The sequence below is a fragment of the Poecilia reticulata genome, chromosome 20 (assembly GCF_904066995.2).
Source record: "Poecilia reticulata chromosome 20, P_reticulata-male-v2, whole genome shotgun sequence".
In the NCBI taxonomy this organism is placed as follows: Eukaryota; Metazoa; Chordata; class Actinopteri; order Cyprinodontiformes; family Poeciliidae; genus Poecilia; species Poecilia reticulata.
In genome coordinates, this window is record NC_088849.1 from 12,904,411 (window position 1) to 12,917,718 (window position 13,308).

Consider the following 13,308-nt stretch of genomic DNA (forward strand, 5'->3'; position numbering starts at 1 on the left):
TCCCTTTAAAGCACAAAAGTAATGAACCTAATAATTTTTCAAACATATATACAACACTGTAAATATAATGTTTCAACTGAACATGGCATGTTCTTATTAGGTTGGCGAGAAGAAAACAGCTGTTAGATTATTTTTCATTTATCGGGAAGAAAGAGATCAGATTAATAAGCTCATGTATCATATAATTGGTGTTGTATTTATCTGGATAAATACAACAGATAAATACAACTTAGATTTTTTTTTTGGCTTATCAGTTACTTTGTCTTTGCTTCTACAAGCAGCAAAAACAGTTTTAGTGCCTGTTTTCTGACGTTTTGTAAGTCTTGTTATGGTCAACTTATTTGATTAAAATTATGTAAATATGGGTCATAATACTTCTGATTCTTTTCTTTATACTCCAGCATTCTCTAACAGTCTAAATATGTACGTGTAAAATTGTTGAAAAATAAATAGTTTGTCTCATTTTACTCTTCTTTGATTTCATGACTGACTGGCAAAATGTCCATGTCCCTATTATTACTTTATTTGCCTGAGGTGGGGTCTGCATTCAGTTTGCCAGTCAGTCATAAAACCAAGGAAGAGTCAAACGAGACAAACAATTCATTCTTTTGCTGTATCTGGATCAAATATTGTGTTTTAAATCTGACAAAACATGACGCCATAAACTGTCTCGACTTATTTTGAAGATCCGACCTATTCAACATCCGGTCCTGTAGCGATGTTTTGGGAAGCACGTACTTTCAATTCCGACTCAACCGCACTTGGCGGGGGAGGCGCCGGCAAATGCTGTGCGGTGATTGGCTGAAAACTAGGAAGAGGCCAGCAGAGTCAATTCAATTGGTTAAAAACACGTCCGTCAACATCATTCATTATCACTTGTTTATTTTATAAAGTAGTAGCTGGACGGAATGAAGCACCTGCATGGTATGCTTAAATGTCGTCTTAAATGTCGTCTTGAGGAGTAAAGACACCATTATAAGGTTTGATTATTAATATCCGAGTCGAGCTTTTTAGCCCATAGAAACACCGGGGACATTCAGGTCGTGATCTCTACTTCCCTCTAGAGGCAGAATGATGAAATCACTAATATGCAACTCAAGGGCAAAGACATTTGGAATCTGCCATTTTTATGTTTAAGCTCCTTTTCAAGACAATAAAAGTTCAACAGGAGCGTTTAATAATTTTATGATGGTGCACAAAAATACAAATAATAAATGGTCAAGTTGTTTTATTTGTAGTTCAAATAATAAACAGACATTGAGGGAAATGGGTTTAATTCCACACTGAGTTCAAGCAGGTTTTGGAGACCATTAATGCATTTATTTCTGTAAATTCTTTTTTGCAATTCTCAAATTAAATGTCAAAGATATCAAAACAACCTGCACATGAAGATGAAGTGGAAACGTTTAATAACAAATGTAAAAACAAACAAACAAAAAAATAATACATGAAAAGTAAGTTTCACATTCAATGCAACTGAACTGATTTCCCCTCTACATCCTTTAGGTAACCAATTTTGCTTGATATAGTGTTTTCTTTTTTCTTTTTTTTTTTGTGGTTTCCCTAATTTAGAGTTGTTCGTTAAAAAAACTGAAAGGCAAATGAACCTGAGAGACACCAAGTTTTGTACCCTTTTGTTTCCACTCAGAACTAAAAGCAGCACACAAACAAGGAAACAAAATCCTGCTTAAAAATACGAGCAATTTTATTAACAGTGGTATTGGTTAACAACTCCAAAATGTTCTCCTCCAACAAATATTTGGCGTCCGACTTCCACTTTGTTTCATCATTCGTACAAAAAAGTTGTTCCGCATGTTACAAAGAGCGCACTTTATGGGAAAAAGGAGGGATATTTAAATCCTTGTAAAGATCCCAACATTTATAACCACAAAGGCACAAATTCAATACATGCATAATGTACTATATACTCCTAATGGCAATGAAATAAAGATAAAAAAAAAAAAACAACTATTTGATTCTCTTTGAAACATTGATATGTCATCTGACGAACTGCAGCTGAGAGGGGAAAACGGGGCAGACAGTCGATGTTAGAAAAGAACAGCAGGGGAAATATAAAGTTAAACAGTGAACATATTGCCGGAGAGAATAGTTTTCTCAGAAGTGTAGTCTTAACCTGATCCAAAGTCAAAAATAAGAATCTGGTAACAATAATAGCAGCGAAAAGTACAGACCAATGACACGCTCCTTGATGAGCTACTCATTCTGCTGTGATGCACAGTGGTGGAAGTGTTATAATTTGGGCTTCACAGTCTCAAGGACTGACCAGCTTGAACTTACAGATTTAACTTTACACTCAGCATCCTTAGAAAGCATGCCTCAGAATAAAACCTGAACAGTTAACCTGAACTTTGAAGGGACCATTAAAAAAAAGAACTGTATAAAAGCCTCACATAGTTTGGAGACTAAAAACTAAAGATTTTTACATTTAAAAAGGTGTTTTAATAAGGTGCCATCAGAGGACGAAGGACAATTATTCACCCGTACAAAGTTGCCTGAGCTATATTAGCATCAATAGTGTTTATGTCCAAGAGGTTATAGAGAAGAGCTTTCCAACTGAGCTTTCCTCAATCTGAAGACGAATGCTTACGTGCCAGAACATATTGCTAAAATAAAAAATGACCTGAGTGTTCCAGTCAGCCAGCTGCACAACCTCCAAGTTCATTTATATTGATTTCATATTTATTGATCAATGCAACTCTACATAATTTCCTCATCAAACCAATGCATAGAGACTCTCAGACACACACATTCATCCAGGCCTCACGCAGAAACCGTTAATGTCGTCAACTTGGTGTTTTCGTTGTCGCCCGGTTCTTCTTCTGGGAGAGGCTCGTACTGTCGTCGGTACAGCAGCCGGGTCACCAGAGTGATGATGAACATCTCCAGGATGAGGAGTTGCTGACTCAGCACTGCGTAGACGGACAAAATGGTTTTAAGGTTTGCTCAAAGAGAGACTTTGGGAAAGTCGTGAGTTTTGAGTTTCTTCCTGACATTTAATGTTGGACTGAAACAAACTGACTATTGGTCGTGGTTCACTACGATCCTGTTTGACTTGATCGGTTTCATTCACTCATTTAACAGCAACTCGCATCTCTGTTGAAATACCAGATGAATTTGCTGTAAAAAAATTTTTTTTACATTATTTTTTACATTATTTTATGTCCTTTCCGCCTTTGCTATGACAACCGCTTGTTTTACCGCTGAAAAACAAACCAATTTGTTACAGAGAAAATATGAAATCTAAAAAAAGCTTGTCATTGGCATACATCAAGAAATTTTGATTTAATTACCCATCTGGTTTATAACATATCAATAATAGATAATTCTACAAGTCAGACGTCAAGCTTATCCGTCCTGGTGGCATTTTTAGATTTACTCAAGGATCGCAATAAAATGATGCCATTGTACAAAAAGTGTCAACACAGCAGCCTAAAGTTTTCTTCAGTATCATAAGACAGAATCCATCTGACAGAATCCATTCAAATTTTTTGGAATTTCTGAATTTTGTTTGGCAATAACTTTAGCTCCAGCATGAATGATTAAATTCTCAAGTGTCAGGTGATCAATAATAACAACATGTGTTTTCGCTGTCGTATCGGACAACTTCACCCTCTTTGGGTTGCAGAACAGGACGGGCAAGTCTCCTCGTTTCTTCATCACTTTAAGAGGAAACTGTTTGGATCTCTGCTCTAACAGCAACCAAATTGGCTGACTGACTGATTAATTAAATCCATCAGCAACGTCTGAGCAAAGAGGCTGAAGACGAAAGCCTGGTTTAACAACGACAAGAGCCCAAAGAAACAGACAGGATATGTCGGGACTCACTGTATCCTCTGGCGGGAGACGAAAAAGGCGGAGAGCAGGCGATGATTCTGTTCATGGCCAAGATGTTGATGATGGCCGTCTGCAGCTGGCTCAGGATCAGCACCAGCTACCGACATAAGCACACTGATGCAGTCAACTGCTGAGAGCGCGGCGCTGGGAAACTCTGCTGTTGTTCGGGATCCTACCTGATACATGGCGTACTTGGGGATGATCTTGAGCGTTCGCAAGGTGATCCTCAGGTGCATGAAAATGATGGTGACAGGCCACAGAGCAATGACCGTCAAGATGCCAACAAATGGGTTGATCCATATCGCTGCTCCGGTAATGCTCATCTGAAAAGCGATGGTCATGTAATGTTTAAGTATGCCAACAGATTGGTTCACCATCATCACAACTTCTGGACCTCTAACAAATCGGGGGGGAGGGGGGGGGGAGATTTGATTTCCAACAGAGATTAGTGAAAATAACAGCACTGAACATTTCAGGCAGCAATATGAACTCACCACAAAGCATACTAAAATAATACAGGGAGAAAAGAAATCCCTTTAAAGCAGAAACTGATTTCTACAAAAATAATGACAAATCATATTTTCCAGGAATATAAAACATACTAGCAGCCGGGGATCCATGAGAAACAGTAAATATTTGGAAGTCATCTACGTCTAGAAAGTAGATTGTCTCTTTTCATAAGGAATGGCCTAAAGGGATAAATATTTCTTTGGAATTTTATTGGCAGGAAAAACACAAGGTCAACGCAAGGAAATGACTTCTGTGTGAGAGCCCGACTATTGACATGTGGGCTGAGATTTTATCAGAAATTTACAGGATGGAGAGAGTAGGAGCTGAGGTGAATTGTTTTGAGGGAACGGTTTCTCTCACAGTGGAGGAAATGGATGGACTACAGAACAAAATACCAAGGAAGTCAAACCTTGACTGGGTAAACTGTAGATAATGACTTCACACAAGAGTGTAGATAAAAAAAAGAAGAAAAATCCAGACTTATACAGACAGTAAAAAAAAAGAAATAAAATTTTATGTAAATATTCGTCTTAAAATGTCAACAAAAAAGAAAAGAGAAAAAAAGAGAAAGTTTTGACATTTATAAAATTGGACTTCTCAACAGCTGCTGTGGTATTTTACCATCAAAAGCAGGGCAAAGCAAAGAAATGTATCTTCTCTTTATTTAAAAGGGAATATAAAAAATAAAAATAGCATTTTAAAGATGGATTGATCTTATATCAGCAAAGTATGAAATAATTCCGAATATCTATTTTTTAAAGAAAACAAGGAAAGCTGAAAACAAAACGAAATATCTTCTTCCAAAAGTAAGGAGTTAAAATATTGTTCTCCTCTTGTTTTAGATTTTAAATTACGTGTTCACCAGAAACAGAAACCAAGACATTGACAGGTACCCACACAAAGATGAGACTGAATGAATTAATATAAACTCTTATTCAAACAGAGAGAGGAATTTGTGACACCTCCAACATTCACTCACACACTGGACTGGAGCATCTGTTATAGATAACTCACATATTTAGGCCTAATGACACTAATGAAGAGTAATCAGAAATGATCTCCTGACAAAATACAGTGTTAGCTACGATGCAACTTGCAGAAGCAATGATATTCCTACCATGTCCACAAGCTTCAATCCGTTTTATTGGGACTTTATTTGATTGATAGATCAACACAAAGTGAAGTCAAAGGAAAACCATTCAGCTTTAAGCTGCGTTTTTTTTTTTAGGAATTAATACTGTAGAAATCTGAACAGAATTGTGGGAGTTTATTTTTGCCCAATCATTGGGAAAAAAAATCTCCAACTCAGCAAAGATGAATGAAAAGCATCTGAACATTTGTAGATAAGGATGTCAAAGTTCACAAGCTTTTCTTCAACAGGGCCAGACACGCTTGTCTGACTAAATAAGACGCATTTTTTTCTGTCACTTTTCGTCCCAGAAGGGAAAAAAAAAAAAATCCCACAGCATGATGATCTCTCCTCCTTGTTTCACTCTGTGGATGGCGTTGCCGGCGGCGCTTAATGAACGTGTTTGGATTTTCTCATTCTAATCTGAATGCTTTCCAAACATTTTCTTTTTTTTTTTCTCCGTGTCATAAATCTACGTTGTGTGGATATATCCACATCAGATGCTTATAAAACACACTGAGGTTTGTGGTTGTAATGTGTGACAAACTACGTAAACATTCACGGGGAATGAATTTGTGAGGTGCTGCATGTACACATTAAGCTGCCTTAAAAATCATTAAATTGGCATTAAATGAATAACTATGTAAGAATACACACATACACACACACACACGCACACACACACACACACATGAGCTGTGGGAAAAATAACGGGACTTGATCTCTTTGACTTACATCTTGCTGGTTGTAATTCCCGTTGGTCCACAGGATGATGGAAAGGAGGGTGAAGATAAGCTTCAGAAGGGCAAACTGGAATGATCCAAGCTTCAGCAGGAAGAGAGTGCGTCTGGAGTTGGAACAGAGGAAATCAATTTACGGGTGCTATTTTTTTTTTTTACTTGATCTTCATCTGGGAGACAAAAAGTTACCACAAGTCCATTGTTGAATCCCCAATGAACTTCACCATAAAGATGATTTTTTTTTTTTTTTTTAACAAGACAGAGGGAGGCCTGTTTTATTGGGGAGTTGCGGCAAGTCAGGATCTGAACATGCCCAGAGAATGCTGACTGTGCCAGATGACTCTGAGGGATGTCTTATAAACAGATCAGTCGAGAAGTAGCAGAGCGTGCCTTGGCATGATCATTATCACCTGCATCACTGTGTGTGGGGAGGTAGGGTTCAGATTTTCTTTTGCACAGATTAGGGAAAAAAAAAAACAACTCAAATTCAGCTCCGTCTCTAACAACAGCATGTAAGCAGCATAAATGACCGGGTTTAATCAAAAGCTAACCTGTTAGCAATTATTAACAGCAACCAAAAAGAGGAACGGAGGGTTCACGGCACCCATGAGGAGTACGAGAGGTGAATGACCAGGAGGTTGCGTTGTTTGGAAATCCTGCCTTCCTCCTGTTTGAATCCAACATGGTTTGCACACAGGCTGGTTATGTTCAAACAGGCTAAAAACACGCTTCAAAGCTCTCCGACACGACTGAATCCGTCACTGACTCCAGGCTGCATCTGTACATGATCAGTGTTGCAAAATTCTCCGCGCAGCACTCCTATGTTGCATCATAGACAAAGCTCCTTCAAATCCTTTGACAATTACTTTTGTTCAGCACAGGTTTTCAGCTAAGGCAGTGCAGTACCTCGCAAAGGTTTTCACGCCTCATAACCTCTCTCGTACTTTGTAAGGATACAACTCTGTGCCAAGTTTTTATCGTTTTACCGAAGACGGACAACATTCTTGCATTCAATATTGTGTCATGTTATTTGACAAACAAAAATGAATTTCAATTTCGGAGACCAGTGAGCAGAAAACCAACGCGAAACCAAAGGGATGCTGACGATAAAACTAATAAAATGAATCGTAAAGATCCTTGATGCATCCGTACGAAACGCATATAGGTAATCTTGATTAACTTTCCCCGTTAAAACTAAAAACTATCCCCGTTTTTAGTTTGCCAGGAACATAAGGAGACTGCCCAAAAATAAACTGCCAAGCCAATGGTATGCTTTCTGTGGAAGCTCCACTCATGCTTCATTATTACAAGGAAAAATCCCTTGGGTGAGTAAGTAAAACACTGAAAGAGTTTTTCTCCAATGGGCAGAGAGAGTGAGTAACTGGGGAGTTTACCGTGTGATGGCCACGTGTGGGAGACAGGGGCAGCAACAGCAGCAAGGCCCAGTGCTGATCTTCAGTTTGTGTTTGCTAGACCGCTTCAGGAAGGCTTCGTCTCCTCCAATCTCCTCCAACATCATAATCAGGAACTTAAACACCACGATGGCGAAATAGCTACGAGGACAGAAGAGCAACAAGGGCTATTAAGGGAAGAGGAAAAAAAGAAAAAGAAAAAAAAAACTATAGGAAAGTGAAAGCATGTTGCACAACAGCACGGCTGTTTTCTATAAAATGTTCCTCGGAATAATGAGGTTCGAGTTCCTCTTTGATCCTCGAGCAGTCGGGATGTAAGGGTATAATTCACACGGCGTACAAACAGAGAAAGCAGTGAGAAAACGAGAGTGGGAGAGAAGCCTTACGTGGCCGAAGTCAGATCTGTAATCATCACGGCTCTGGGGATCCACATCCCTATGCAGGACATGGTGCTGATCACCTGTAAGAGCCCAGGAGAAAAGAGGCATTATTAAACGTGCAACCTGAAATGAAAGACGACGTATTCACGATGCTTCAACTTATTCTCATTTTGTCACATTCTAACAATAAATACTGTGCATTTTAAAAGGATTTTACGTATTAGACAGATTTGGTTATTGCTAAATTGTCCTTGGTCTTGCTAAAAACAAAAGTATTCCCACAGCATGACACGGCTACCACTATGTTTCTCTGTGGGAATGTCGTGTGCAGGTTTTCAGATGGACATCTCTTCAGAGTATCAGAGTAAAGGAGGTTGAGCTTTTAGTAGTAAAAAATAAACATTTTAATCCACTTAACTATTTTGTACTTCTTTGTGTTGGTTTTTTACATAAAATCCCACAAAATGATCTAGGAAGTGTAAAATTTACAGCATCTACTCTCTCTGCGGGAAAATTGAAACATTCCCACAGCATGCCATTGCCAAGACTTAGTTTCTCGGAGGATGGTCTGTTCAGGTTAGGCCTGTCGCAATAATAAATTTTGATGGACGATAAATTGTTCCAGAAGTTATTGTAATAAACGATAAAAATAGTCTCAAAACGGCAATATTAAGTAATATAATATGGAATAATATGGAAATGGCAAAAATAATAATGCAAGAACACAATCTGAACAGAACCAAAACACCAACCTGAAAGCTTTTATCATCCAGGTTTTGGTATAAAGAGTGGGGGAAAAAAAGAGAAACGATAAATCATGCCAATGGAAATTAGTGAATTTGTTTTAATTCATCATGCGATTAATTGATTTATTGATTACTGTGACAGGCCTGGTTGAGGTTTGCATATTTATGCTGAGATTAAGTTACAAACAGGTGGGCTTGATTTACTAAAGCAACTTCTGAAGGCAACATGTTGCCAGGGACTTTATTTGGGGGCATCAACGTAAAAGAGATGGTAAGTAAAGGCATCGGCAACCTTTTCAGATTTAAATTTATTATTAAAACTCTCGAAAACTATGCCTGATTCACAATTCTACACATGTGTATATAAATATAGCTCAGAGAAGTGTGATACTTTAAAGTGACAAAGTGAGACAAACTTAAACCGTGTGTTTGTAACTTTACCGGAGCTGCCCCATTCACCCAGATGATCACACTCTTCTTGTTGGCAGGCACCTTCTTGTAAATGTACACACACTCCTCCAGGAAGACCAGCATTGAAATCGTTGCCATGAAGGTGAGGACTGAATACAAAATAATGCCAAATACCTCCTGATCTGAAAGAAGAGAAGGCAAATTAGATTTAGGTCCAGAAGACAGTCCCTTGGGGAGAACAATTCAAGACAGAAAAGATGTTTTTTTTTGTTTTGTTTTGTTTTTTTCAGATCCTGCTGAAAAGAAGTTCATGCTCATACTTGCTTTTTCAAGCTGGATAACAGAAAAGAAAAACAGCCTAAAAGTCAAAAGAACTTCAAGTCCTCACAAGTTTTACTAGGCAAAAATCAGGGAATCGTTGCTAGATTAAAGCGTTCCCCCTTGAGCCAAAATGAACTTTGGTTCTTCTTTTGCTTTGCTAGTGTCAGAAAGATGACCCGGAGAAAACCGAATATCAAAAATCTTTTAATCAGATTTGCCACACCTAAAACCAAAGCAACACGCAAAACCCCAATAGCTAATCAGGGAAAAGGTTGGCAGACGTGGCAGGATGTTGACGACGGTGATGAAGGCAAGACGATACGGTTGACTGTAGTGGAGGTGGATGTCGCCATCAGCGCACCAATGAGGAAAGGTTTTCGTTTCAGAGAAAGGAAAATGTAAAACAAAGAATGGAAGGAAAGGCAGTAAATAGCTGAAGCTCCTTCGATGTAGCAGAGTCTATTCTTGTAATCTGCGTCATTTATTGTCAGGAATTCAGAGTCATTAGTGGAAGTCAGACTGAAACCAACCCCACAAACAGGTGTTCCTGTTTTGCTTCGGGTTTTCTGCAACGGATGTCGGCCATTGTGCCTTTTCGATTTCGCTCAGTAACTTTAAGACCGAATCCGCACAGTTCGACTTTCTGATGCGTCTCTGGATTCTAACAGCGAAATGCAACATGTTTTTCTACACCGCATCAAGGTTCAGCTATTTCAATCTTTAACAGATGTGTAGGACATACTAGAATTTCTCTCTTTTTTGTTTTATTTTTTTGAGCTTACAGGTAGAGAAGCTGGAGAGACGGATGATCGATACTGACTGGTTTTATTTGTTTAGAAATTCACTAATCAAATTTTTGTAGCCATGTTGTAGGAATTTACTAATCAAGATTTGATGTGGGACTGCATGATATCTGGTGGTTAGTGCTGCTGCCCAGGGCCCTCGCTGGGGCTTTTCTGTGCTCAGTTTAATTACTGTTTGAGTTTGATTGATTGTCTCTTCTGTGGAAAGTTTCTGATACAGGCAGTTGCCCAGGGCACCATCAGAAAGGGGCCTCCATATTAAAAATATAACTTATTTAGCCATCAGCTTGAACACCTTTTATGTTTGGCCTCTCTAGAGGTGTCCAGGTCATGTTGTTGAATTGTGATCAGTGTATGGCAGCATCCTCTTATATGTCACTTTCTCCTATTTAATCACTTCACCAACCATGGAGAGACACTGGCAGGATAATATTTGCTTGCATACATGTACAATTAGCAAGGAGAAGAAGCCCTCTGCTTGATCTCAAGAATATTGCGATCAGGCAGAGGTTGCTGTCGATTACAATCCACCTTGTGTGAGAAGAGGCTAAACTTATTTTTGCTTTGGTGCTGCAGAAAAATACATAGACATGGATAAACTTAGAAACTGGCGATCTGTTCGCAGTACATCATACCGCCATCTCGTGTTCGACACGTGTTCTTAACATCGCATTTCTGTGAGAAGAAATTAGGCTTCGAAATGAAACGGCACCAATCTGGTCGGGACTTTGGACGTGACGTTGCAAACACAACATCATCGCTTTAGAAACACGCGTTTATTCGCCCCGAGAAAAGCTACTAAACTTTATGCTCAGAGTGAACAAGAATAATTAAGGAAAGATTTAAGACAAAGACCAAGAAAATGTATTATGGAGAATTAAATAACATAAATATATTGTAGAGAATTTTAAAAAATGTTAGAAAATGTTTCGAGGAACATGGAGGGAGAACAGATTAAGATTATGAACAAAACAACCACATTACAGAACAAAAATCACAGTTTGAGTTTTATGTAGCCAAGAATGAGCAGTGGGTGAGGATCTATAAACAATAAACTAATCACAGGATGCAATTCTGAATTCATGGTTTGTCAGTGGTGAGCAACAGGAAATCAAATTAATTACTCAGTTATGATTCATCCTGAGGAACATTAAGGGTGCCTCCAGAAAATGATGCAAGAGGGATGCCAGATGTGAACCATTAATGATCTCCAAAGGATATGCCCAAAACCAATAACATTTATAAAGTGCAACAGTTTAATGAACCTTATAAACTGCAAATCCATGCTTTGAAGTCACGATACATCCAAAAATATACAAAAATAGCAAGTGAGATTGGAGCGAAACGACAGGTAATGCAGGAGCGAGGTCTTCAAAACAAGAAGGATCTGGTGAGGAATGAGGAAAACTAAATGGCTCATGAAAACTGTGGAGGCGATCAAAGACATGCAAGAAGTGAGCTTTATCAACAAAATATGTAGCAGCTGCAAGGAGAAAACTCCTGAACATAAAAATAAACAGAAAACTTAACAGAGTCCAGACGGACTGCAGCTAAAATGACAATTTAAATACATGAAAGCACTAGGAATCCAAATGCTGGATGAGAATTGAACTATTTAAGAGACCAAAACAGAAAGAATCACAACGCAGTGATTGAAGAACAAAGTCAAAAATCATGAAACCACAAAGAGTCACGGATCATAACAAAGCAAACATTTGGCGGCTGCTTTTGTAGAATGTTGATTCCGCTGGCTCTCAAAAATAGCTTTTTAAAAATACCATCTTTAGAACAACTGTTGCTTTATTTCAGATCTAGATGTAATTTTCAATGCTCTTTCAGATGAAAGGCTTTGTTTTTGTTCGTAAAATACAACTTCGCTGAAATGCCTTCTGTTACGAACTTAAAATAGGTACATCATAAGTAAATCAAATTAAAAAAGAAAAAGAGTAAATAATGCTGCCAGTCATCAAAGTTTATGTTTTCTTCTCTTGAATCCATGCATTAATATTGTGCATGCAGGATTCTGTATCCAGTGAGGAGATGGGCAAACTACTGGCACCCCAAGGTAAAATGATGCTTTCTTTTTTTCAATAGGGATTTTCTCAATATTCTATTTGTACCAATAACACTTCATATCTCCCCCTTTAAAATTCCAGAAGGGGTACGTAAAGTGCAAATTCTTTATCCAGTCGTTCATCATTTAAAAAATAAAAAATAAAAAATTGTTCAGTGAGCAGAACCAGGTCCAGTCTATACTCACTTCGGATGTTGTTGATGGCGAACGGAGGTTCGTCGTCACAAGGGTTAGCGGTCCGGTTGGATACATTATTCATGTTGGATTATGGTTGATTGGATTCACACACTCCGCCGCAAATGCGCGACTTCCCAGCTGAGTGTCTTCCCTGCTGCTCACATCAACAGACAGCTCGGTGCGTAAGGAGCTGGACGCGCACTTTCTCCACTGCAGAGTCCGAAAACGTTTCGCTCAGAGATGATTCTGCCTCCCTCTGCAACCCGGTTCAGACACTTAACTGCAGTCGGTGGTCCCGCCCCGCCCCCATTTACGCTGTAATGGGGCTGACGTGATTTGCCTTGTCATTTACTGTAATATAAACTTTTTTTCTTTTTTTGGTTACTGTCAAAAAAAACAACAACAACAACAACAAAAACAGGAAAAATAAAATAAAATTTTAAAAAAATCCACAAAGCACTTCTTGTGTTTTCTATCTTTCTTTTTTCTTTTTTTTTTTTTTTTGGTCTCAAACATATCTCACATTGTTTCCTTGCAATACTAAGAAACTAGAAAACTTCAGCTGTTCTGATAACAATAAAAACTGGACGAGGTGTAGTTTAATCTTGGAGAGCATTGTTGGAAAATGGATGTTTTGAGCATGTGGACAAATCAGACGTCACATGCTCCCCTGCTCCCATGGCAACGTGTGCAGGGGCCACTGCCATGTGAGGTTTGCTGCAATTTTTTATTTTTTTCCCTTTTGTATTC

General features: G+C 38.5%; 1 protein-coding gene across 1 annotated transcript; it reads right to left on the reverse strand.

Annotated features, from left to right (window-relative positions):
- Window positions 1–1,213: 1,213 nt before the first annotated feature.
- Window positions 1,214–12,888, reverse strand: slc51a (solute carrier family 51 member A). The gene is made up of 8 exons (XM_008438617.3): window positions 12,568–12,888; window positions 9,214–9,365; window positions 8,033–8,106; window positions 7,629–7,787; window positions 6,230–6,341; window positions 4,032–4,178; window positions 3,847–3,952; window positions 1,214–2,930 (listed from the first exon to the last, which is right to left on the reverse strand). Exons 1-8 carry the CDS (start codon window positions 12,638–12,640, stop codon window positions 2,782–2,784), a joined length of 972 nt encoding a protein of 323 aa, XP_008436839.1. The 5' UTR covers window positions 12,641–12,888; the 3' UTR covers window positions 1,214–2,781.
- Between the last annotated feature and the right edge of the window lie 420 nt (window positions 12,889–13,308).